General features: G+C 42.5%; 1 protein-coding gene across 1 annotated transcript in view; it reads left to right on the top strand.

Moving 5' to 3' along the window:
- Positions 1-20725, top strand: part of mmp25a (matrix metallopeptidase 25a) — a 34334-nt gene extending 13609 nt beyond the window's left edge. The window contains exons 4-10 of the mRNA XM_031827062.1: positions 7352-7662; positions 8143-8322; positions 8461-8554; positions 8681-8763; positions 13609-13758; positions 13981-14262; positions 19422-20725. Of these exons, the coding sequence (XP_031682922.1) occupies positions 7352-7662; positions 8143-8322; positions 8461-8554; positions 8681-8763; positions 13609-13758; positions 13981-14262; positions 19422-19684 (1363 nt within the window). The 3' untranslated portion in view covers positions 19685-20725. The remainder of the gene's footprint in view (positions 1-7351; positions 7663-8142; positions 8323-8460; positions 8555-8680; positions 8764-13608; positions 13759-13980; positions 14263-19421) is intronic.
- The last annotated feature ends 5391 nt before the right edge of the window (positions 20726-26116 follow it).

Consider the following 26116-nt stretch of genomic DNA (forward strand, 5'->3'; position numbering starts at 1 on the left):
AGACCTGAATCTTCTACCTTGATTTACAACACGGCGTGAGTTTTTAACCACCATCAGTTTCCTCCTCCCCCTTCTGCGGGTGAGAGGGCATGTGGTTGCAGTCATTCATTGCAAACCTGATCTGACCTATTTGGATCTGAACAGGACAGTCATGACAAGATAAACAATGTGCTTAATATTAGGAATGTTGAGAAAAAAATATAGTAGGCATAGTCTATAGAAAGCTGATGGGATCCTCCTTTTTTTAGTAGGGCTATCACTCTGTTTTCTCACAATTGCATTGCCTATAGAAATATTGCACAACGTGAGCTCATGGGCTCTCATTAAGTGTTTGACATCAATGCAAATGTATTCAAAAATCTAACCATAGTGATTAGAGGGATAATAGATTGCTGAGTACCAAGCAGTTAGCAAGTTTTATCAGCTACTAATCACCATCAGCAGCAACAGAGCTTGGAGAAGCCTAATTACAGTGACTAAACAGTCACATGGAATTTGACTGCCTTCATGACTCGTGACCGCCGGTGTGGCGGTAATACGGTCACCGCAACAGCCCTAGTTGCACCATATGAGCTCGTACATAGATACTTACCGTCCGTCTGGCCACTCTACCATAAAGGCTTGATTGGTGGAGTGCTGCAGAGATGGTTTGGCCCGGGCGGCCAGCTCTAGGAAGAGTCTTGGTGGTTCCAAACGTATTCCATTTAAGAATGATGGAGGCCACTGTGTTCTTGGGGACGTTCAATGCTGCAAAAAAATGTTGGTACCCTTCCCCAGATCACAATCCCGTCTCAGAGCTCTATGGACAATTCCTTCGAATTCCTGGTTTTTGTTCTGACACCCTCTGTCAACTTGCGACCTTATATAGACAGGTGTTTTCCTTTCCAAATCATGTCCAATCAATTTAATTTACCACAGGTGAAGGATGATCAATGGAAACAGGATGCATCTGAGCTCAATTTCAAGTCTCATAGCAAAGGGTCTGAAAACGTATTTAAATAAGGTATTTCATTTTTTATTTAAAAAATAAATAAATTTGGCAACATTTATTAACCTGTTTTTGCTTTGTCATTACGGGCTATTGTGTGTAGATTGATGAGGAAAAGTTTTTATTTTATCCATTGTAGAATAAGGCTGTAAAGTAACAAAATGTGGAAAAAGTGAAGGGTTCTGAATACTTTCTGAATGCACAATAGGTTACCTTTCGGGGTAAGCTCCGCCCCTTCTATCTTTCAGAGGATTATGGAAAATCTGATGAAGGATCTTGATTGGATGGAATGAAAAGGAGCACCCGAGGAACCTACAAAAGGTCCTGCAACGTCCTCAGGAGAACGGACTCCAAGTGAAAAAGTCAAAATGTGAATTTGAGAAAACACGGATCAAGTATCTAGGTCATGTGTTGGATAACAGAGGAATCCACCCGTCCACAGAGAAAATCAAAGCTATCCCCGGGGCACCTGCGCCTACAAACGTGTAGGAGCTGAGGACCTTTCTGGGTCTTGTTAACTACTATTGGCGTTTTGTGCCACAGCAGAGCACAGTTCTAGCGCCACTGTACAGGTTGCTGAAAGACCAAGTGACTTGGCGTTGAAAGCAACCGGAACAGGATACCTTCAACAAATGAAAAGAGCTGATGAGTGATCAGGTCTTAGTCCACTGTGACTCAAAACTACCCACTGGGCACACACTGGTTGAATCAACGTTGTTTCCACGTCATTTCAATTCAATTACATTGAGCCAACATGGAATAGACATTGAATTGACATCTGTGCCTCGTGAGTACCTCTTTCTTTGGCTTGTGACGCATTGTACAGTATTGAATCACAAACCCTTACTTACCATGTTTGGGGAGCACAAGAGCCTCCCTATGATTGCATCCAGAGGTAGGCCAACATTTTGTCAGCGTATGACTACTACCTGAGACCAGTAATGCCGGAACTGTGTCAGCTCACATTCACACACTGCTAACAGAGCACTTTGAGGAAGCACTGCTGAATGCTACACAACTAGCCAGGGCAACACACATGGAGAGTGAGCTCTCAAACGTCTACAAATATATCATGGAGAGTTGGCTTGAACAGGTTGAAGTAAATTTGAAATTCTACACACGGAGGAACGAGGGTGTTTCTTATGGGGCAATACACACAGGACACCAGGACATTGTAAAAACGAAACCACTTGCTCACAAATACTTTGTCTGGTGGCCAGAACGATATAGAGAAGTGGACCCGGTCTGCAAGGAGTGTGAAATACCATGACAGGTTTTGTTGCATCCATGGGAGTTCCATGGTGAGTGTTAAATGTTTACACAGACTTTGCAAGCCCATGTTTATGATAGTGGTTGACGCACACTCTAAACGGTTAGAAGTGTTCAGAATGTCACAAATCACTTCACATGCTACCATAACCAGACTGAGAAGTTGTTCTCATCATTCGGGTTACCTGTGAAAATCGTAACGGACAATGCGAAGACTTTAATGTCAAACGAATTCCAGATGTTTGTGAGGTAGAACAGAATCCTGCCCTCCACCAGCACGCATGGACACCCAGCTTCAAAAGGGCTGGCAGAGCGGTATGTTCAGACATTCAAAAATGGTTTTAATAAAGCCTGCCAGTACCACTCTGGACATAAAGGACAAGATCTCCTTGTTCTGACTGCAGTACCGCACCACAACGGACTGCACAACAGGACAAACGCCTGCTGACCTCTTCTTGAGCAGACATGTTCGCAATGCTGTGCTTCGCAGGAAGCAGTACAAGTAAAAGTAAAACCAAATGAAAATATTGTCACATACATCGGATAGGTGCAGTGAAATGTGATGTTTTACAGGGTCAGCCATAGTAATACGACGCCCCGGGAGCAAATTAGGGTTAAGTGTCTTGCTCAAGGGCACATCGACAGATTTTTAACCTTGTCGGCTTGAGTAGTCAAACCAGCAACCTTTCAGTTACTGGCCCAATGCTCTAACCATGACCAACGTACAGTGGAAACGTAATTTGGATTGGATGATGCCGTGTACCTGCGAAATACAACAGGAGGAGGACCGAGATGGATACCTGAGTTTGTCACACAACAGACAGGTCCAGTATCTTACAAAGTGATAGGCAGAGACACTGACCGTCCACATATGACACAGGGATCAGTTGAGAGCATGAGTTGCTCCTGAAACACCATCTCTGGTGGTAACTGACTCTTTGACTGACTCGTCTCACCTGTACAGTGTGAGTTAAGGACATTTGAACGCAGACACAAAAAGCCTGCGTTGCTCTCACAGGGTCATCAGACCACTCCAGCATTACAGCCCTTAAAGACTTTTACACACACGCATTCACACTGATGAGGCTGAAAAAAAGAGAAAGAATTCTTATGATGTGAAAAGATGTATGTCAAACTGTTCATTGAAATGTTTAAAAGATACATACTATTTTAGTTGTTTACAGTACAAGCATTTCAAAAAAACTTTTATTTCATTAGGCAAGTCAGTTAAGAACTAATTCTTATTTTCAACAATGGCCTAGGAACAGTGGGTTAACTGCCTTGTTCAGGGGCAGAACAACATATTTTGTATTCAACAGCTCTGGTATTCGATCTTGCAACCTTTCGGTTACTAGTCCAACACTCTAACCACTAGGCTACCTGCCGCCCATTTAATAGGGATAATTTGTTACTGTTTCTCAGACTAAAATGAGTAGATGATGTAGTGTATTAATTAGCCTATAACAACTACATGGTTCAATTATGGTATTACATTATTGGGTTAATAGTAATATTGGTACACGCAGGTCACCGTACGTACCATAGTCAAGGTCAAAGTGCATTATGAGAATGCACATGTCAATTCATTCTGTTAGTAAACTTGATGCTAAACAGCATGGCTGCATCTTGCCTCGTTAATATACCACAGGTAGTTTACCAAAGTTACCGGAATCTTCAGTCATTTTGGTAATTAACAGAAATGGCAATCTATCATAACTTTGGTCATTTATATTTGTATAACAAAGAAAATGTATTTATATATAGTATCATATATATTTCGATACTGTTTCCATATATATAGTAGATAGACCAAATATCCTAATGAAAAAAGCATCTAATCAACAATGGCATTATTTTCAATTAACTCTGCAACTCTTCCAACTGTTAATGTCTTTCACAACTGCCGTCAGCTTGATGCCAAAACATTGACAAAATACATACTGACATAGTAAAATAAATAAAAGTGTGAAAAAATAATTTAAAAAATAATTATTTCATTCAGAATCAAGATGATTGCCGGAGAACAAGGCTGATGTTTTACATATTCCTAACCAATAGTTTTTTCTTGCGTTGTTTGTAACTTATTTTGTACATAATGTTGCCGCTACCATCTCTTATGACCCGAAAAGATCTTCTGGACATCAGTACTATGATTACTTGTTTTCCTTTAACGCGTCCGATGAGCCCGACGTGAATGATATACTGCTTCCCCAGGAACAGGCCCAGTTCCCCATCATTTGCGCGAAGAGAAGGCGGAGAAAAAGGGTCCAGAGGGCGGGCTGCCTTCTGAGAATTCGTAGGCGATCGAATAAACCCCTACTTCCTTCCATTCTGCTAGCAAACGTGCAGTCTTTGGAAAATAAAATCGATGACCTATGCGGAAGATTAAACTACTGGGACATTGAAAACTGTAATATCTTATGCTTCACGGAGTCATGGCTGAATGACAACATTATCGACATACAGTTGGCTGGTTATATGCTGTATCGGCAGGACAGAACAACGTTGTCTGGTTAGACAAGGGGCATCGGACTTTTGTATGTATTTTTGTAAATAACAGCTGGTGCACGATATCTAAGGAGGTCTTGAGGTTTTGCTCGCCTGAGGTAGAGTATCTCATGATAAGCTGTAGACCACACTATCTACCTAGAGATTTCATCTGTATTTTTCGTAGCTTTCTACATACCACCACAGACTGATGCTGGCACTGAATGAGCTGTACTCCGCCATAAGCAAACAGAAAAATGCTCAACCAGAGGCGGCGCTCCTAGTAGCAGGGGACTTAATGCAGGGAAACTTAAATCAGTAATACCAAATTTCTATCAGCATGTTAAATGTGCAACTAGAGGGAAACATTTTGGACCACCTTTACTGCACACACGGAGACGTATACAAAGCTCTCCCTCGCACACCATTTGGTAAATCTGACCATAATTCTATCCACCTGATACCTGCTTACAAGCAAACATTTTAAGAAGGAAGCACCAGTGACTCGATCAATAAAAATGTGGTCAGATGAAGCAGATGCTAAGCTACAGGACTGTTTTGCAAGCACATACTGGAAAATGTTCCCGGGATTCCTCCAATGGCATTGAGGAGTGCACCACATCAGTCACTGGCTTCATCAATAAGTGCATCGATGACATCATCCCCACAATGACCATACATACCCCAACCAGAAGCCATGGATTACAGGCAACATCCGCACTGAGCTAAAGGCTAGAGCTACTGCTTTCAAGGAGCGGGACTCTAACCCGAAAGCTTATAAGAAATCCCACTATGCCCTCCGATGACCCATCAAACAGGCAAAGCATCAATACAGGACTAAGATTGAATCGTACTACACCTGCTCCGACGCTCATTGGATGTGACAGGGCCTGCAACCCATTATAGACTACAAAGGGAAGCACAGCCGAGAGCTGCCCAGTGACACGAGCCAACCAGACGAGCTAAACTACTTATATGCTCGCTTCTAGGCAAATAACACTGAAACATGCATGAGAGCACAAGCTGTTCCAGAAGACTGTGTGATCACGCTCTCCAGAGTCGACGTACGACCTTTAAAAGGTCAACATTCACAAGGCCGCAGGGCCAGACGGATTACCAGGACGTGTACTGCAAGCATGCGCTGACCAACTGGCAAGTGTCTTCACTGACATTTTCAACCTCTCTCTGTCCGAGTCTGTAATACCAACATGTTTTAAGCAGACCACCATAGTCCCTGTGCCCAAGAACACTAAGGTAACCTGCCTAAATGACTACTGACCCGTAGCACTCACGTCTGTAGCCATGAAGTGCTTTGAAATGCTGGTCATGGATCACATCAGCATCATTATCCTAGAAACCCTACACCCACTCCAATTTGCATACTGCCCCAACAGATCCACAGATGATGCCATCTCTATTGCACTCCACACTGCCCTTTCCCACCTGGATGAAAAAAAGGACCCTGGGACTAAACACCTCCCTCTGCAACTGGATCCTGGACTTCCTGAGGGACCGCCCCCCAGGTGGTAAGTGTAGGTAACAACACAGGGGCCCCTCGGGTGCATTTTCAGTCCCCTCCTGTACTCCCTGTTCACTCATGACTGCACGGCCAGGCACAACTCCAACACATCATTATGGTTGCCGATGACACAACAGTGGTTGGCCTGATCACCGACAAAGACGAGACAGCCTATAGGGAGGAGATCAGAGATCTGGCTGTGTGTTGCCAGAACAACAACCTCTCCCTCAACATGACCAAGACAAAGGAGATGATTGTGGACTACAGGAAAAATGGTCCGAGCACACCCCCATTCTCATCAACAGAGCTGTAGTGGAACAGGTTGATAGCTTCAAGTTCCTTGGTGTCCACATCACCAACAAACTAACATGGCCCAAGCACACCAAGACAGTCGTGACGAGGGCACAACAACACCTATTCCCCCTCAAGAGACTGAAAAGATGTGGCATGGGTCCTCTGATTCTCAAAGGTCCTACATCTGCACCATCGAGAGCATGGTAGCATCACTGCCTGGTATAGCAACTGCTCGGCCTCCGACCGCAAGGCACTACCCCCCCCCCCCCCCCCGCCCTTTACACCGCTGCTACTCTGTTATTTTCATCTATGCAAAGTCACTTTCATAACTCTACCTGCATGTACATATTACCTCAACTAACCGGTTCTCCCACACATTGAATCTATACCGGTACCCCCTGTGTATAGTATTGCTATTGTTATTTTACTGCTGCTCTTTAATTACTTTTATTTATTGTTCTTACTCATATTTTTTTCAACGGCATTGTTGGTTAGGGGCTCGAAAGTGAGCATTTCACTGTAAAGTCTACACCTGTTGTATTCGGCACATGTGACTAACACAATTTGATTTGATTTGAATCCCTCATATTACACACCAATGGTATTTACTAAGTTGATGGTTCATATTCTGAAGTGCCCTAATGGGCCACTAGATGTCTTGTGATAGATTACATAAAACCCTTGAAAGATAATTATGGTAGTTTACAGGTAAACTTAGAAAGTTTCCAGTAATATACCCTCTCTTTGCAACCCAAATCTCCTCTCATGCCCTCCCTCATCCTCCCCCACTCCAGTGTGCTCAGCTACCCCTCCCCCTCCCTGTCCCCCTCCCTCCACCCCGAACTGGTGGATCTCATCCTCACCTATGCCCTCCGTGTGTGGAGCAACCCCACCCCCCTCAACTTCCAACTTCTTCGCCCCTCCCGGGACCACCCCAACCAAGAGGGGGACTTCAGGGTGTCCTTTCCCAGCTCCTACCACGAGGACGGGTACCCCTTCGATGGCAGAGGGGGCACCCTGGCTCACGCGTTCTTCCCCGGGACGGCGGACATGGCGGGGGACACCCACTTTGACAATGGGGAGAGCTGGAGTTACGGGTATGGAGGTGAGGGAGAGGCTTATAGGATGTGACACACACAAACGGTGTGCACTTCTGTGAACAACATAATGACATTTTAATTGCTTTATCTTTCCCTATCTATCCATCTACTTCCTTTCCTCCCAACATCTATTACGCTCTCTCCCTTTCTCTCCCCTCCCTCCATTTCTCTCTTCATCTTTAGCTCCCCCAACCTCTCTCTCACTTTTTTCCTTCCTCCATTTCTGTCATTCTCCCTCTATCGCCAAATAGCCTATACCTACAGTATATGTATCATCTCGGTACTGGTACCCCTTGTATATAGCTAAGTTATTGTTACAATTTATATTTTTATTCCTTGTGTTATTATTTTCTCTTTGCATTGTTGGGAAGGGCACGTAAGTAAATATTTCACAGTCTACACCTGTTGTTTATGAAGCATGTGACAAATACAATTTGATTTGAGATCTATTGTCTCTTTTTCTCTCCTCTCCATCTCTCTCTCAGATGACATTGGCACCACTGATCTCTTCACGGTAGCAGTGCATGAGTTTGGCCACGCCCTGGGCCTCTCACATACCTCTTCCAATCCCTCCATCATGAGGCCATACTACCAGGGGACTGTGGGGGACATCCAGAGCTACACACTACCTACAGATGACAGGCTGGGAATACAGGCTATATACGGTACACACAATCACACACAGTGCACACACACATTTGAAGTCTTTGTTTGGGTCCTCAACAAAGGGAAATATTAGAAAGACCCATATGCAGAGACACAGGAACACAAATGCTCAAAAATACTGAAATGGTATTTCATAGGAAAGAGAAGGTCTGCCACGCATCCCACTCCGGCCCCAACCACACCCAACCTACCTTTCCTGCCCAGTCCTCCATCCCCAAGACTAACACCACAGTGAGTGTATAACTGGACAAATACTGCAAATACTCCAACTTGTTATGGTTAAGATACTATATGACAATATCATGAAAATATCATAAAGATACAGTACCCTCTCTCTATCGCCCCTTACAAACACAGCCCAGACCCTGCTCTGCCAGATCGCTGTGAGGGGCAATATGATGCCATTGCCAACATCAGAGGAGAAGTCTTCTTCTTCAAGGGTAAGAAGAACAACCATTTTTCATGTTAACTATAGAAAAATGTATGGGCTTGGGACTGTCAGTGTGGCGCCATTTTCTCTAAATGTTCTCCCATGTGGCCCAGCCCCCTAGCAATTTGAGTTTCAGTCTGTGACCTTCAGTCCCTCGCCATTTTAGTGACAGCTAGTAAAATGAGAGAGAGAAATAATTTGAGTGATAGCTAGCAAGATGCACACACAGCAGAGGGAGAAAAAAACACAGGAAAATCTCCTCTTGTGTACTACCTATATCCTACCACTAGAATCCACATACTTTAATGAGGACAGCTTCTCTATCTTGGAGGGGGAAATCAATCATTTCCAAGCCCAGGGACATGCACTAGTCTGGTGTCCTAAATTCCAGAACTGTAAAGAAACACACAAACACCTATCTGGAGGAGACAGCATTTCCTCCCCCATATGCCCCCCTAGGCACAATTACGACAACATAACCAACAAAAACGGGTCACAAATCCAGCAGCTCTGTCACACGCTGGGTATGTACATAGTCAATGGTAGGCTTCGAGGGGACTCCTATGGTAGGTACACTGATAGCTCATCTCTTGGCAGTAGTATTGTAGACTACTTTATCACTGACCTCAACCTAGTCTCTCAGAGCGTTCACAGTCACTGCGTTCACTGAGAACCCTATCAGATCACAGCAAAATCACAGTCTACTTGAACAGAGCAATACTCAATCATGAGGCATCAAAGCCAAAGGAACTAAATAATATTAAGAAATGTTATAGAAGGAAAGTAGTGTGGAAACCTACCAAAAAACTAATTGTCAACAACAAATTCAATCCCTTTTAGACAACTTCCTGGACAAAACGTCCCACTGTAAGAGTGAAGGTGTAAAGTATATTTGACCTCAGCTTCCCTATCAAATCTAAAAATGTCAAACAGAAAACCGAAGAAAATGAACAACAATGACAAATGGTTTGATGAACAATGCAAAAACCCAAGAAAGAAATTGAGAAACCTATCCAACCAAAACATAGAGATGCAGAAATCCTGAGCCTACGCCTTCACTATGGTAAATCACTAAAACAATACAGAAATACACTACGGAAAAAGAAGAAACAGCATGTCAGAAAGCAGCTCAATGTAATTGAAAAATCCATAGTCTAACCACGTGTGGGAAAATTGGAAAACCCTAAACAAACAACAATACGAAGAGTTTATCTATCCAAAACTGATAACTTCTCCTTTCTTTTTGGTCGTAGAACAAACAGCAAAAACATATACATGATCAAATACAAATTAAAATCACCTATTAAAGACTACCAGAACCCACTGGATTCTCCAATTACATTGAATGAACTACAGGACAAAATATGGTATCCTCAATGAAATGATAAAATATACAGACCACAAATTCCAATTGGCTATACTTAAACTCTTTAACATCATCATTGGCTCTGGCATCTTCCCCAATATTTGGAACCAAGGACTGATCACCCCAATCCACAAAAGTGGAGACAAATGTTACCCCAATCACTATATGCAACCTTGGGAAAAAATGCATTATCATTAACAGCAGACTCGTACATTTCCTCAGTGAAAACAATGTACTGAGCAAATGTCAAATTGGCTTTTTTGCCAAATTACTGTATGCTAGAAGGCACCCTAACTGACAAAGAAACAAAACAAAACAAAGGCAGCACCTAGATCTTCTGCAGAGATTCTGTCAGACCTGGGCCCTGACAGTTAATATCAGTAAGCCAAAAATAATGGTGTTCCAGAAAAGGTCCAGTTGCCACGACCACAAATACAAATTCCATCTAGACACCGTTGCCGTAGAGCACACAAAAAACTATACATACCTCGGATTAAACATCAGCGCCACAGGTGACATTCACAAAGCAGTGAACAAGCTGAGAGACGAGGCAAAAAGGGCCTTCTATAGAACCCATTGCCTTATATGGTTGTGAGGTCTGGGGTCCGCTCATCATCCAAGAATTCACAAAATGGGACAAACACCAAATTGAGACTGCATGCAGAATTATGCAAAAATATCCTCTGTGTACAACGTAAAACACCAAATAATGCATGCAGAGCAGAAATAGGCCGATACCCGCTAATGATCAAAATCCAGAAAACAGACGTTAAATTCTACAATCACCTAAAAGGAAGCGATTCCCAAACCTTCCATAAAAAGCCATCACCTACAGAGAGTTGACCCTGGAGAAGAGTCCCCTAAGCAAGCTGGTCTTGGGGCTCTGTTTACAAACACAAACAGACTCCACAGAGCCACGGGACAGCAACACAATTAGACCCAACCAAATCATAAGAAAACAAAAAGATAATTACTTGATTCATTGGAAACAATTAACAAAAAACTGAGCAAACTAGAATGCTATTTGGCCCTAAACAGAGAGTACACCGTGGCACTTGTACAGTGCGCAAGCTTTTAGCATAACCCCTTTTACACCCCTGCTGGCTTACCCCTACTAGCTAACCACTAGCAGCCTTGAAACACATCACTTATTAGAAGTTCAGCACATCAGCGTTTCTCATACAAAATCAAAATAAACCTTTATCATCATAGTAGACATTGAACGCAGATGGTAGCTATAGCTAACCACATACTAAACGGAGTGCTAATGTTACTAGCAGCAGTAACAGTAAATCCAGGTAGACTCAGCAATAAAATAAACATCCCTTTTTCAGGACCCTGTCTTTCAAAGATAATTCGTAAAAATACAAATAACTTCACAGATCTTCATTGTAAAGGGTTTTAAACGCTGTTTCTCATGCTTGTTCAATGAACCATAAACAATTAATGAACATGCACCTGTGGAACGGTTGTTAAGACACTAACAGCTTACAGACGGTAGGCAATTAAAGTCACAGTTATGAAAACTTAGGACACTAAAGAGGCCTTTCTACTGACTCTGAAAAATACCAAAAGAAAGATGCCCAGGTTCCCTGCTCATCTGCGTTGACGTGCCTTGGGCATGCTGCAAGGAGGCATGAGGACTGCCAGGGCAATAAATTGCAATGTCCGTACTGTGAGACTCCTAAGACAGCGCTACAGGGAGACAGGACGGACAGCTGACAGTGGGAGTGACAGACCACGTGTAACAACACCTGCACAGGATCGGTACATCCGAACATCATACCTGTGGGACAGGTACAGGATGGCAACAACAACTGCCAGAGTTACACCAGGAATGCACAATCCCTCCATCAGTGCTCAGACTGTCCGCAATAGGCTGAGAGAGGCTGGACTGAGGGCTTGTAGGCCTGTTGAAAGGCAGGTCCTCACCAGATGTCAGCTGCAACAACATTGCCTATGGGCACAAACCCACCGTTGCTGGACCAGACAGGACTGGCAAAAAGTGCTCTTCACTGACGAGTTGCGGTTTTGTCTCACCAGGGGTGATGGTCGGTTTCGCGTTTATCGTCGTAGGAATGAGCGTTATACCGAGGCCTCTACTCTGGAGCGGGATCGATTGGGAGGTAGAGGGTTCGTCATGGTCTGGGGCGGTGTGTCACAGCATCATCGGACTGAGCTTGTTGTCATTGCAGGCAATCTCAATGCTGTGCGTTACAGGGAAGACTTCCTCGTCCCTCATTTGGTACCCTTCCTGCAGGCTAATCCTGACATGACCCTCCAGCATGACAATGCCACCAGCTCGTTCTGTGTGTGACTTCCTGCAAGACAGGAATGTCAGTGTTCTGCCATGGCCAGCGAAGAGCCCGGATCTCAATCCCATTGAGCACGTCTGGGACCTGTTGGATCAGAGGGTGAAGGATAGGGCCATTCCCCCCAGAAATGTCTGGGAACTTGCAGGTGCCTTGGTGGAAGAGTGGGGCAACATCTTACAGCAAGATCTGGCAAATCTGGTGCAGTCCATGAGGATGAGATGTACTGCAGTACTTAATGCAACTGGTGGCTACACCAGATACTGACTGCTACTTTGGATTTTGACCCCCCCCCACCCCCTTTGTTCAGGGACACATTATTCCATTTCTGTTTGTCACATGTCTGTGGAACTTGTTCAGTTTATGTCTCAGTTGTATGAATATTGTTATGTTCATACAAATATTTACACATATTCAGTTTGCTGAAAATAAACACATTTGACAGTGAGAGGACGTTTCTTTTTTTGCTGAGTTTATAATGGCTGACCCAACATTGGCTACCATGATATTCTGCAACTTATATCGGCCAATAAAGATCACAGTTCAGCTAAAATAAAGACATTCCTTGAAACAAACGATGACATTAATCCAATTGGTATTTGACCATTTATTTTTGCAGAACGTGCAGTGTTGATGGAGTTGTTGTAGCTTGCTTGCTAGCTAGCTAGCCTATTCCATCCCCAAGCACCATGCTAGATCTGAGTGGGCCAGTTCGTTTTGCATGGACTGTTTAAAAAAAGCATCTACTAGCAACATAACATGACCAAACTCTTTGGGCAATTTTGTACCTACTTACCCAATTCGCCTCCATCACCGAAGCCACCAGCAGGCTTTTCCTTTCTTGACATCAAAGCCCAACGTATTGTTGGTATCGGAGTTTTTGATAAATGTAAATCACATTGCGAAAATAGAAGTGTATATCATTTTTCTTTTGCATGAAGACTGTTTAGATAAAATACAATACATTTACGTTGTTAGATTTGTGGAACATACTGTCTATCGTGCAACTTTTCCATTGTCACTTATCTAAAGTCAACTGTAACCCGTACACAAATACATATGCATAGTGCATACACTTACTGTATACTGTACACCCAAAACACACACTTTCCCATTCTCTCTCCCCCCAACCTGTGCCTCTCCCTTTATTGTCTCTCTCTCTCCCTCCCTTTCTCAGGTGCTTTTTTCTGGCGTGCTCAGCAGTGGGGTTCTCTGGTGTCTTTCATCCCAGCATTGATCCACAACTTCTGGGTTGGGCTCCCCCTAAGGCTGGACCGGATCGACACAGTCTATGAAAGGAGTGACGGACACATCATCTTCTTCATTGGTGAGAATATATTCAAAAATATATAATACTGCATAATATGATATGTTATACCGTAATTATATAGTATTCTCAATTGTATATTGCTTACTGTTATGTGCTTGTGTGAGTAGTATATGAATGCCCAAATGAGCGTCTTCTATCGGTTTATGTCTGATAAATGATATATTTCAATGTGATTAATCTCTCTCTGGTTGTCTTATGTCCTCTCTACTCTCTGTGCAGGAGCCCAGTACTGGATGTTCAAAGACAGGGCCTCTTTGCCTGGGTACCCACGCTCCCTAGAGGAATGGGGCATGCATACCATGGAGGGTCGGCCACTGGAGAGGGTGGAGGCGGTGTTTGTGTGGGCACACAATGGGAAAACGTACGTGTTCAGCGGAGGGGAGTTCTGGAGATTTGACGAAGGGGGGCAGGACAGGAAACTGGAGGGGGGGTACCCCAAAATGGCCTCCCTCTGGACAGGGGTGCCCTCTGACCCAGATGACATCATCAGCTGGGGAGACGGTAAGAAATACGCTAAGTTAGTGTTTGCACCTAATCACAGATCCAGGATCAGATTGGCCTTTACCCAATTGTTGAAGGAATTTAATTCCTCTGTTTTAATTCCCAAATAAAATTAAACACTCTGTCAATTCATAAGAATTTGTAAGACCCTTATTTTATAGGAATGGACAGAGCCCGATCTTAAAAGTCAAGTAACAGCCTTTATTCAAGAGAGTACTGAGTTCATACACATTTTACCACAGGTTATAAACTGAAAATGACGTCAGCGTTTTCTAAATGTTCCATCTCTTCTTGACACTGGTAGAAAGGCTCTATAGCTCTCAAGCCTTCCCTCCTCGCCTAGAGCCAAGGTCAGTCAGTGTAGATAAGCATTCTAGACAGTCTGGATTCATAGTTCATTCATTTGTACCAAGGAACAGACCGTCATTGTTCTAAACTCTTGACTACATTCACTACATTATATTCAATACTGGGAGCAAGAGAGAAAATTCATACATGTACAGTCGCATAATAGTATTCGGATTAGTCAGCCCTGATTGAAATGTATACATAATTAGTCATCATTGATAAAAATTCCCTTAACACCAATCCAACCATTTTACCCAGAAATGGGCAACTGGCTACCCTCACTTTTGTAGGCCTGCGGATCCATTTTTTTTAGGAACTCAATTGGGGTCGCAACTTACTGTTGAGAGCTGGAACATGGAATACAAAAGGTGCTATTTCAAAATGTTGCATAATTTCTATTATGTCAGTCACTGACAGTCACTCAATTACAGTAGCCCATGTCAGCTAACATTTTTTAGATTGGTAAATTAGTCTAGTGGCCAGCTATCTAAACTTGTAGTAAGCATGGTCGAATTACCGACCTATGGCAAAATGTGTAGAATTGCAGGAAATTAGCTGTAAAACTGCAAATTATTTTCCCCGCCCCTTGGCAAAATGAGTAGAATTGCATGAAATGAGTTATGAAATTGTAAAATCTTCTCTACGCCCCATAGCAAAATGCACCATGCTCTACCAACTGACCAATACAGGATCACACTACAGTACTCCGAGAGAAGCTTTGTGGGTCCTTAGTAAGGCTTAGTAAAGGGTAGTTCTGGGGCACTTTTAGTACCAGTCAAATCTTTGGACACACCTACTCATTCAAGGGTTTTTCTTTATTTTTGAAATATTTTCTACATTGTAGAATAATAGTGAAAATATCAACACTATGAAATAACACATGGAATCATGTAGTAACCAAAAAAATGTTAAACAAATCTAAATGTATTTTTGCCTTGATGACAGCTTTGCACACTCTTGGCAATTTGTCAACCAGTCTTATGAGGAATGCTTTTCCAACAGTCTTGAAGGAGTTCCCACATATGCTGAGCACTTGTTGGCTGCTTTTCCTTCACTCTGCGTTCCAACTCATACCAAGCCATCTCAATTCGGTTGAGGTCTGGTGATTGTGGAGGCCAGGATGCAGCACCATCCCTCTCCTTCTTGGTCAAATAGCCCTTGTGTTTTGGGTCATTGTCATTGTCCTGTTGAAAAACAAATGATAGTCCCACTAAGTGCAAACCATATGGGTTGGTGTATCACTGCAGAATGCTGTGGTGGCCATGCTGGTTAAGTGTGCCTTGAATTCTAATTAAATCACAGACAGTGTCACCAGCAAAGCACCCCATCACACCTCCTCCTTCATGCTTCAAGGTGGAAACCACACATGCAGAGATTATCCGTTCACTTACTCTGCATCTCACAAAGACATGGTGTTTGGGACCATAAATCTAAAATTTGGAAAATTCAGACCAAAGGACAGATTTCCACCAGTGTAATGAACATTGCTCGTGTTTCTTGGCCCAAACAAGTCTCTTCTTCTTATTGATGTCCTTTAGTAGTGGTTTCTTTGCAGCAATTCGACCATGAAGGCCTGATTCACAGTCTCCTCTGAACAATTGATGTGGAGATTTGTCTGTTACTTGAACCCTGTGAAGCATTTATTTGGACTGCAATTTGAGGCCCAGTTAACTCTAAAGAACTTATCCTCTGCAGCAGAGGTAACTCTGGGTCTTCCTGTGGCAGTCCTCATGAGAGCCAGGTTCATCATAGTGCTTGATGGTTTTTGCGACTGCACTTGAAGAAAGTTTCAAAGTTCTTGACATTTTCCTTAATGATCTTCATGTCTTAAAGTAATGATGGACTGTCGTTTCTCTTTGCTTATTTGAGCTGTTCTTTCCATAATATGGACTTTGTCTTTTACCAAATAGGGCTGTCTTCTGTAGACCACCCTTACCTTGTCACAACACAACTGATTGGCTCAAATGACAAGGCACACCTGTTAATTGAAATGCATTCCAGGGGACTACCTCATGAAGCTGGTTGAGAGAATGCCAAGAGTGTGCAAGGCAAAGGGTGGCTACTTTTAAGAATCTCAAATATAAAATATACAGTGGGGCAAAAAAGTATTTAGTCAGCCACCAATTGTGCAAGTTCTCCCACTTAAAAAGATGAGAGAGGCCTGTAATGTTCATCATAGGTACACTTCAACTATGACAGACAAAATGAGGAAAAAAAATCCAGAAAATCATTGTAGGATTTTTTATGAATTTATTTGCAAATTATGGTGGAAAATAAGTATTTGGTCAACTACAAACAAGCAAGATTTCTGGATCTCATAGACCTGTAGCTTCTTCTTTAAGAGGCTCCTCTGTCCTCCACTCGTTACCTGTATTAATGGCACCTGTTTGAACTTGTTATCAGTATAAAAGACACCTGTCCACAACCTCAAACAGTCACACTCCAAACTCCACTATGGTCAAGACCAAAGAGCTGTCAAAGGACACCAGAAACAAAATTGTAGACCTGCACCAGGCTGGGAAGACTGAATCTGCAATAGGTAAGCAGCTTGGTTTGAAGAAATCAACTGTGGGAGCAATTATTAGGAAATGGAAGACATACAAGACCACTGATAATCTCCCTTAATCTGGGACTCCACGCAAGATCTCACCCCGTGGGGTCAAAATGATCAAAAGAACGGTGAGCAAATCCCAGAACCACACGGGGGGACCTAGTGAATGACCTGCAGAGAGCTGGGACCAAAGTAACAAAGCCTACCATCAGTAACACACTACGCCGCCAGGGACTCAAATCCTGCAGTGCCAGACGTTTCCCCCTGCTTAAGCCAGTACATGTCCAGGCCCGTCTGAAGTTTGCTAGAGAGCATTTGGATGATCCAGAAGAAGATTGGGAGAATGTCATATGGTCAGATGAAACCAAAATATAACTTTTTGGTAAAAACTCAACTCGTCATGTTTGGAGGACAAAGAATGCTGAGTTGCATCCAAAGAACACCATACCTACTGTGAAGCATGGGGGTAGAAACATCATGCTTTGGGGCTGTTTTTCTGCAAAGGGACCAGGACAACTGATCCGTGTAAAGGAAAGAATAAATGGGGCTATGTATCATGAGATTTTGAGTGAAAACCTCCTTCCATCAGCAAGGGCATTGAAGATGAAACGTGGCTGGGTCTTTCAGCATGACAGTGATCCCAAACACACCGCCCGGGCAACGAAGGAGTGGCTTCGTAAGAAGCATTTCAAGGTCCTGGAGTGGCCTAGCCAGTCTCCAGATCTCAACCCCATAGAAAATCTTTGGAGGGAGTTGAAAGTCCGTGTTGCCCAGCAACAGCCCCAAAACATCACTGCTCTAGAGGAGATCTGCATGGAGGAATGGGACAAAATACCAGCAACAGTGTGAAAACCTTGTGAAGACTTACAGAAAACGTTTGACCTCTGTCATTGCCAACAAAGGGTATATAACAAAGTATTGAGAAACTTTTGTTATTGACCAAATACTTATTTTCCACCATAATTTGCAAATAAATTCATAAAAATTCCTACAATGTGATTTTCTGGATTTTTTCTCATTTTGTCTGTCATAGTTGAAGTGTACGTATGATGAAAATTACAGGCCTCTCATCTTTTTAAGTGGGGGAAATTGCACAATTGGTGGCTGACTAAATACTTTTTTGCCCCACTGTATTTTGATTTGTTTAACACTTTTTTTTGTTACTACAGGATTCCATATGTGTTATTTCATAGTTATGTCTTCACTATTAGTCTACAATGTAGAAAATAGTAAAAATAAAGAAAAGTCCTTAAATGAGTAGTTTTGTCCAAACTTTTGACTGGTACTGTATGTGTTGTAGGACTTATCGGAAGATCCGACTGGGAAGTTTCGCTTGAATGACCCTCCAAGTCATAATTACAAGTGGGAAAACAAGTATCTTTTGTTGTGACGTTTTACCTTTCACCTTTTCAATCCAAAAAGATGAAAATAAATCAATTTGACAATTACAAACTTAGCAATGTGAATATATCAAGTTTGACCATATTGTCAATGTTAAGAAAGCTAGCTAACTTTATTATTAGCAATGTTAGCTAGCTTATCTAGCTACCTAAATTTTGTTGGTTGAATAATTGTTCCGACTTTAAAAGCACTTGAACGAAATCATGTTGGACTTATAATTTCGCATTTCCCACAAGCACATGAATGACCCATTAGTCACACGAATAGAATATTATATATTATATGCAACTTTACTGAGTGTGATATTGGGAGATTCTCATTTGTGGAAAAGTCTGTCCTCTCCTTGACCCCTCCATCCTCCTCTCCTCTGTGACCCCAAAACCGATGAGTCATGGAGGAGAGTGTCAATTTGTTTGTATGCAAATGAGGGAGTATGCTCTCTTCCTCGATTACCTACTTTGGCAGAGGATGCACAAGAGTTTCTTCCCTGCAGCTAGCGCAGAAGTGTTTACAAACAAATCTACCACACCCTCTCGAAGGAGAAAAGCATGCACACATTTAAAAACTATACAGTAGTTATACAACCATTTTATTTTTGGATTCCTTCCCTGTAAATGTGATTTGCCTGATGACGCACGAGTGGAGGAGAGTCTAATTTCATACAAGCGCATTTCTTTCAACGTTTCCTCTTCTCGCCTCCGCTCCTAGATTACCTTTGACCTTTTTCAAAAGGAGGCGAGGAGATGAAGCGAGGAGTCGAGCAAACCAATTGAGAATCTCCCAATATGTTTAGTTGACCACATCTCTCCTTGAAGTACTCAAACCATACCACAATCACTCTCTTCCCTCTGGCCCTCAGGAGATGCTTATTTCTTCAAGGACACCTCCTACTGGGTGCTAAAGAGAGGGGGATTGGACCAGGGAAGTATCAATCCAAAATCCACAGCAGTGGATTGGATGAAATGTAAGGTTGGTGGACCAACTCCCACCCACTTACCCAAGATGCCTCACCCTACAGGCAGAAACTGTGACCGGAGCAGAACTGTAACAATACAAGCATCTTATTGGCTAATCATAGTGTCTGTTTCTGCTTTGTTGTTATTTTCTGTTTCTGTATGTTAGTATTCACTGTTTTCATTGTTTTTTTTCTCTGTCAACTACAATGATTACAATGATTTGGTGAAAATTAAATGGATAAAATGACAGACAGCAAGCAGCGTTCAGGAGTTGTGGTGATTTCAGTGCTCAGAGGACTATAAGACATTTACAGTGTATTTAAGTATGTCCATCTGGTCATTAGGTCTTGTGATGTACTGTATGTCACCTGATGTATGTAATCTGCCCAACAAGTATGCCTGTCCTTTGTTGCAAAGACAATTTCCATATGGGATATTAAATTATACTATTCTATCCTATCCTGTGTAATACCATGATTGGTTCAATTATTATTTAGTCGTTCTGAACTTAGCTTAGGGGCACGTTCAGTTGATTGAATGTTTTGCTACATTTGCGAACAAGAACACAGAGATGTTGGTAAAGATAATTTTTCTCTATGTAATTCAAATCAACATGTATTTGTCATATGCACAGGATACACATGGTGTACAATTAAATGCCTTCAAGAAATGTAAATTAAAAAGGCTGAGATTTTTTGGGGCATAAACATATGAACAATAAGTCCCAAACACAAGATGTGTTGTGAAAATACTGAATGCAAAGTGTGTAAATGTGCCCATATAGTTTCACAAACATATTTCATGATCCAAAAGCAAATGAGTCATCACTAATAAAAATGAATGATTAGCAATAGTGTTGCGGGTAACATTATATAGAACTCAGCAGTGTCAATTCCCATGAAGCTACAAATGACTGGCGGCATGAGATAAACAATGCTAGAACCATTACATTCTAAACCGTCAACATGTGAGCTAACAATAGCTGAAACTTAATAGCCTAAAGCTAGCTAGAGATTGGCAAAGCTAAATTCAGTTAGCATGAAGCTAGTGAACTGTGAAATACTATTTCCTTAAAAATAAACACTTTCAACACATTTTAATGTAATGTCGGAAGGGATACAGACACCTTCACTTTTTCCATATTTTGTTAGGTTAGAGCCTTATTCTAAAATAGATTAAATGTTTTTTTCTCTCTCATCAATCTCCACACAATAACCCATAATCTTTTTTTGTTGCTAATAAAATAAAATAAAAATGTCACATTTACATAAGTATTCAGACCCTTTACTTAGTACTTTGTTGAAGCACCTTTGGCAGCGATGACAGCATTGAGTCTTCTTGAGTATAATTCTACAAGCTTGGCACACCTTTACTTGGGGAGTTTCTCCCATTCTCTGTAGATCCTCTCAAGCTCTGTCAGGTTGGAAGGGGAGCGTCACTGCACAGTTATTTTCAGGTCTTTCCAGAGATGTTCGATTGGGTTCAAGTCCGGGTTCTGGCTGGGCTATTCAAGGACATTCAGAGGTGTCGCAAAGCCACTCCTACATTGTCTTGGCTGTGTGCTTAGGGTCATTGTCCTGTTGGAAGGTGAACCTTCACCCCAGTCTGAGGTCCTGAGCGCACTGGAGAAAGTTTTCGTCAAGGCTTTCTGTACATTGCTCCGTTCGTCTTTCCCTCGATCCTGACTAGTCTCCCAGTCCCTGCCACTGAAAAACCTCCCCACAGCATGATGCTACCACCACCATGCTTCACCATAGAGATGGTGCCAGGTTTCCTTCAGACGTGAGACTTGGCATTCAGACAAAGAGTTCAATCTTGGTTTCATCAGACAAGAGAATCTTGTTTCTCATGGTCTGAGAGTCCTTTAGGTGTCTTTTAGGCAAACTCCAAGCGAGCTTGCATATTACTGAGGAGTGGCTTCCATCTGGCCGCTCTACCATAATGGCCTGATTGGTGGAGTGCTGGTTGGACAACATGGTTGTCCTTCTGGAAGGTTCTCCCATCTCCACAGAGGAACTCTGTCTGAGTGACCATCGAGTTCTTGGTCACCTCCCTGACCAAGGCACTTCTCCCCCATTTGGTTGGGCGGCCCGCTCTAGGAAGAGTCTTCCATTTAAGAATGATGGAGGCCACTGTGTTCTTGGGGACCTTCATTGCCACAGACATTTTTTGGTACCCTTCCCCAGATCTGTACCTAGACACAATCCTGTCTCGGAGCTCTATGGACAATTCCTTCGACCTCATGTCTTGGTTTTTGCTCTGACATCCACTGTGTGTTCCTTTCCAAATCATGTCCAATTAATTTAATTTACCACAGGTGGACTCCAATCAAGTTGTAGAAACATCTCAACGATGATAAATTCTAACAGGATGCACCTGACGTAAATTTAGAGTCTCATAGCAAAGGGTCTGAACACTTATGTAAATTAAGTATTTCTATTTTATTTTGCAAACATTTCTCAAAAATGTAATCCATTTTAGAAAACGTAGTCTGGATACTTTCCCAATGCAGAGTATTTCTGAAAAATATGTTGGATTATATTTGACTAACTACCATAGCATGCTGTCAAAATGTATTTGGGATTTATTTAACTCTGCAAGTCAGTCACGAACAGATCCTTATTTACAATGACGGTTTACGAAAAGGCAAAAGGCCTCCTGCGGGGACAGGGGCTGGGATTAAAAATATAGGACAAAACACATATCACAAGAGCCACCACATAAAGAGAGACCTAAGACAACAACAGCATGGCAGCAACACATGACAACAACATGGAAGCAACACAACATGGCAGCAGCATAACATGGTAACAGCACAAAACATGGTATAAACATGATTGGGCACAGACAACAGCACAAAGGGCAAGAAGGTAGAGACAACAATACATCATGCGAAGTAGCCACAACTGTTAGTAAGAGTGTCCATGTTTGAGTCTTTGAATGAAGAGATGGAGATGAAACTGTCCAGTTTGAGTGTTTTTTTGCCACTCATTCCAGCCACTAGATACAACGAACTGAAAGACGAGCGACGGTAATCTAACATGGATAGGATGGTCCCCTAAATCAGGGTTACTTTGGCAGCTGGGTGAAAAAGGAGCAATTAAGATAGAGGAAACCAAGTCTAAATTTAACCTTAGCCTGCAGCTTTGACATGTGCTGACAGAAGGACAGTGTACCATCTAGTCAAACTCCCAAGTACTTGTATGAGGTGTCTACCTCAAGTTGTAAACCCTCAGAGGTAGTAATCACACTAGTGGGGAAAGGGGCATTCTTCTTACCAAACCACATGACCTTTGTTTTGATGGTGTCCAGAACAAGGTTAAGGGCAGAGAAAGCTTAGTTGCAGAGCGTTTAACACAAAATCCAGAGGGGAGAATACTATAGACATCAAGAAAGCCAGTCAGTTGATCATTGACAAGTTTTTCCAACACTGTTGACAAACAAGGAAAATAGAATTTGGCCTATAACAGTTAGGCTCAACTTGATCTCCCCTTTAAATAAAGGATGCACCGTGGCTGCTTTCCAAGCAATGGGAACCTCCCCAGAGAGGAGAGAGATGTTAAAAAGGTCAGAGATAGGCTTGGTGATGATTGGGGCAGCAACCTTAAAAAAGAAAGGGTATAAACCATCTGACCCAGGTGGTTTTTTGGGGTCAAGTTTAAGGAGCTCCTTTAGCACCTCAGACTCAGTGACTGCCTGCATGGAGAAACTTTGTAGCGGGGCAGGGGAAAAAGAGGAGCAGCATCGGGGATAGTCACATTAGAAGGGGTGGGAGATGAGGAAATGCTGGACGGACAAGGAGGCATGGCTGAGTCAAATATGATGCCTGACTTAATGAAATGGTGATTAAAGAGCTCAGCCATGTGCTCCTTGTCAGTAACAACCACATTATTGACATTAAGGGACATGGGCAGCTGGAAGGAGGAGGGTTTATTCTCCAGGTCTTTAACCGTGTTCCATAACTTCTTGGGGTTAGACCAACAGAGAGAACTGCTCCTTAAAGTAACTAACTTTGGTCTTCCGGATAGCCTGAGTGCACTTATTTCTCATTTGCCTGAACGAGAGCCAGTCAGCCTAACTATGCGTGTGCCGAGCCTTTCGCCAAATGGTATTCTTGAGGTGGGGTACAGTGCCTTGCAAAAGTATTCATCTCCCTTGGCATTTTCCCTATTTTGTTGCATTACAACCTGTAATTTGAATAAATTTTTATTTGGATTTCATGTAATGGACATACACAAAATAAAACTTTTTGGTTAACAGTACAACTGAAAATATTAAAAAAGGAGGTACAGGCGTCTTCGACAGAGGGGATAAAGCTGTTTCTACATCAATTTACAGAGACCAGGTCATGAAGGAAGGCTTGCTCATTAAAGTTGTTTAGCAGGCATTCATGACAAATCAGGACAGGTCGTTTCACTGAGCAGCCATTACGAAAACAGGCTGGTAAAATTGTGATCACTAAGGACATTACAGAAAACACCAGACTGATACCTATCAGGATTCTTTGTGAGGATAACATCAATGAGATCAGCCTTTCCTGGGTGTTTGGAGTCATACCTTGTGGAATTGGTAATAATCTAAGAAAGATTTAGGGAGCCACATTGCTTTAGGACTTGGTCAGGTGGTTTAAGCATGTCCCAGTTTAGGTCACCTAACAGGATACATTCAGACTTAGTGTAAGGGTCCAGGAGAGCGCTTAGGGCAATTAGAGGACAGGCCGGTGCTGATGGAGGACGATAATACCCAGAAACAGTCAAGAGCTATTTGAAAGTTGAATGCTTAAAAACAGCAAATCAAATTGTTTGGAGAAAGACTTTGTGGAGACAAGCAAGCACTGAAGGTGTTCCTTGGTAAAGATTGCCAGAGCACAAGTGAGAATTAGGGCTAGCAACAGTAGATGCCCCAGGGTGTACATGCACATTTCCAGATATCATCAGCAGTAATAAAATCAGGGCACGGCAGAGGACAGGGAGAGCTCTGTAGTGTTGATTTATGACATTTGAATGTGGATTAGATGGCAACAAGATCATATTGTACAGCAATTTCATCAGGTAACATGAATACAAAGTCGGCATCCCGAGTATGGAAACAAACGTAGTTTGTCCCACGGTTGGGTAAACAAGCAAGTTCATAGTCAATCAAGCACACAGGAGTCATGAGGCAAATACCTTAAAGCACAAGATAAAATATATAACTTGGGGCTAGCAAAGAGTCACTCGCCCCAACAGTGCATGTGCTGGAGGCGAGTGAAAGCTTGGGAGAGAGGGGGGAGTGTAGCGGGGGTACCTGTACCAGACAGGAGGAGGGCACAGGTACCCAGACAGGCTAGGGCAGACGGTGAACAGATCGCCAGGTGGAATCCAAGCAGCAGTGTAGCAGGCAACGGGAGTAGGTGTCACACCCACTTGGGAAAAGATTTTTCGGGTTCCTTGTAGAAATTCCCAGCTAGCTAGCAAATCTTTGTCCACCGTTTTTTTTCCACGTGGAAAAGGAAGACGTTAGCTAGCTATATCTCTTTAGTGTCGGCGAATCGTCCTTTACGACTTCCAAACAAAGTTGTCCTGCGGCTGTTGTATTTTGGAGATTGCGGGGAGGATATTTTCTGATGTGATCAAAGCAACAAAATAGTTTGAGGTAATTAACAATTGAAGTATCCTTGCAGCATATCAGTTAGAGAATATAGATAAATACAGGGGATACTGTATTGTAAGGACCTCTGCACAGATGGGGGGGCTTCAAAGGCCTCTGCATTTGGGTGGGGGAGGCTGTGAAACTCTCCTGCCATTGTTGGGCTCAAGGGCTTTGACACCTCTCACTTCACACCTGTGCTAATTGATCTGATCTGTCCTAGCAAGCTTGGTAGCCTTAACTTCGCATTCAGTCCTTATAAAGTAAAATATATCATTCATATTTATTTTTCTTCTTGGCTTTAAAAGTAACTTCAGACTAAACATTACTCAGTTCCAGGTTAGATGGTGTTTTCAGGTTTCTTGTGTTTATTTTGCTGGTAGTTGGTTTGCCAGCGCATTCGTTGTATATACAGTGCCTTGCGAAAGTATTCGGCCCCCTTGAACTTTGCCACCTTTTGCCACATTTCAGGCTTCAAACATAAAGATATAAAACTGTATTTTTTTGTGAAGAATCAACAACAAGTGGGACACATTCATGAAGTGGAACGACATTTATTGGATATTTCAAACTTTTTTAACAAATCAAAAACTGAAAAATTGGGTGTGCAAAATTATTCAGCCCCTTTACTTTCAGTGCAGCAAACTCTCTCCAGAAGTTCAGTGAGGATCTCTGAATGATCCAATGTTGACCTAAATGACTAATGATGATACATACAATCCACCTGTGTGTAATCAAGTCTCCGTATAAATGCACCTGCACTGTGATAGTCTCAGAGGTCCGTTAAAAGCGCAGAGAGCATCATGAAGAACAAGGAACACACCAGGCAGGTCCGAGATACTGTTGTGAAGAAGTTTAAAGCCGGATTTGGATACAAAAAGATTTCCCAAGCTTTAAACATCCCAAGGAGCACTGTGCAAGCGATAATATTGAAATGGAAGGAGTATCAGACCACTGCAAATCTACCAAG

The sequence above is a fragment of the Oncorhynchus kisutch genome, linkage group LG6 (assembly GCF_002021735.2).
Source record: "Oncorhynchus kisutch isolate 150728-3 linkage group LG6, Okis_V2, whole genome shotgun sequence".
NCBI lineage: Eukaryota > Metazoa > Chordata > Actinopteri > Salmoniformes > Salmonidae > Oncorhynchus > Oncorhynchus kisutch.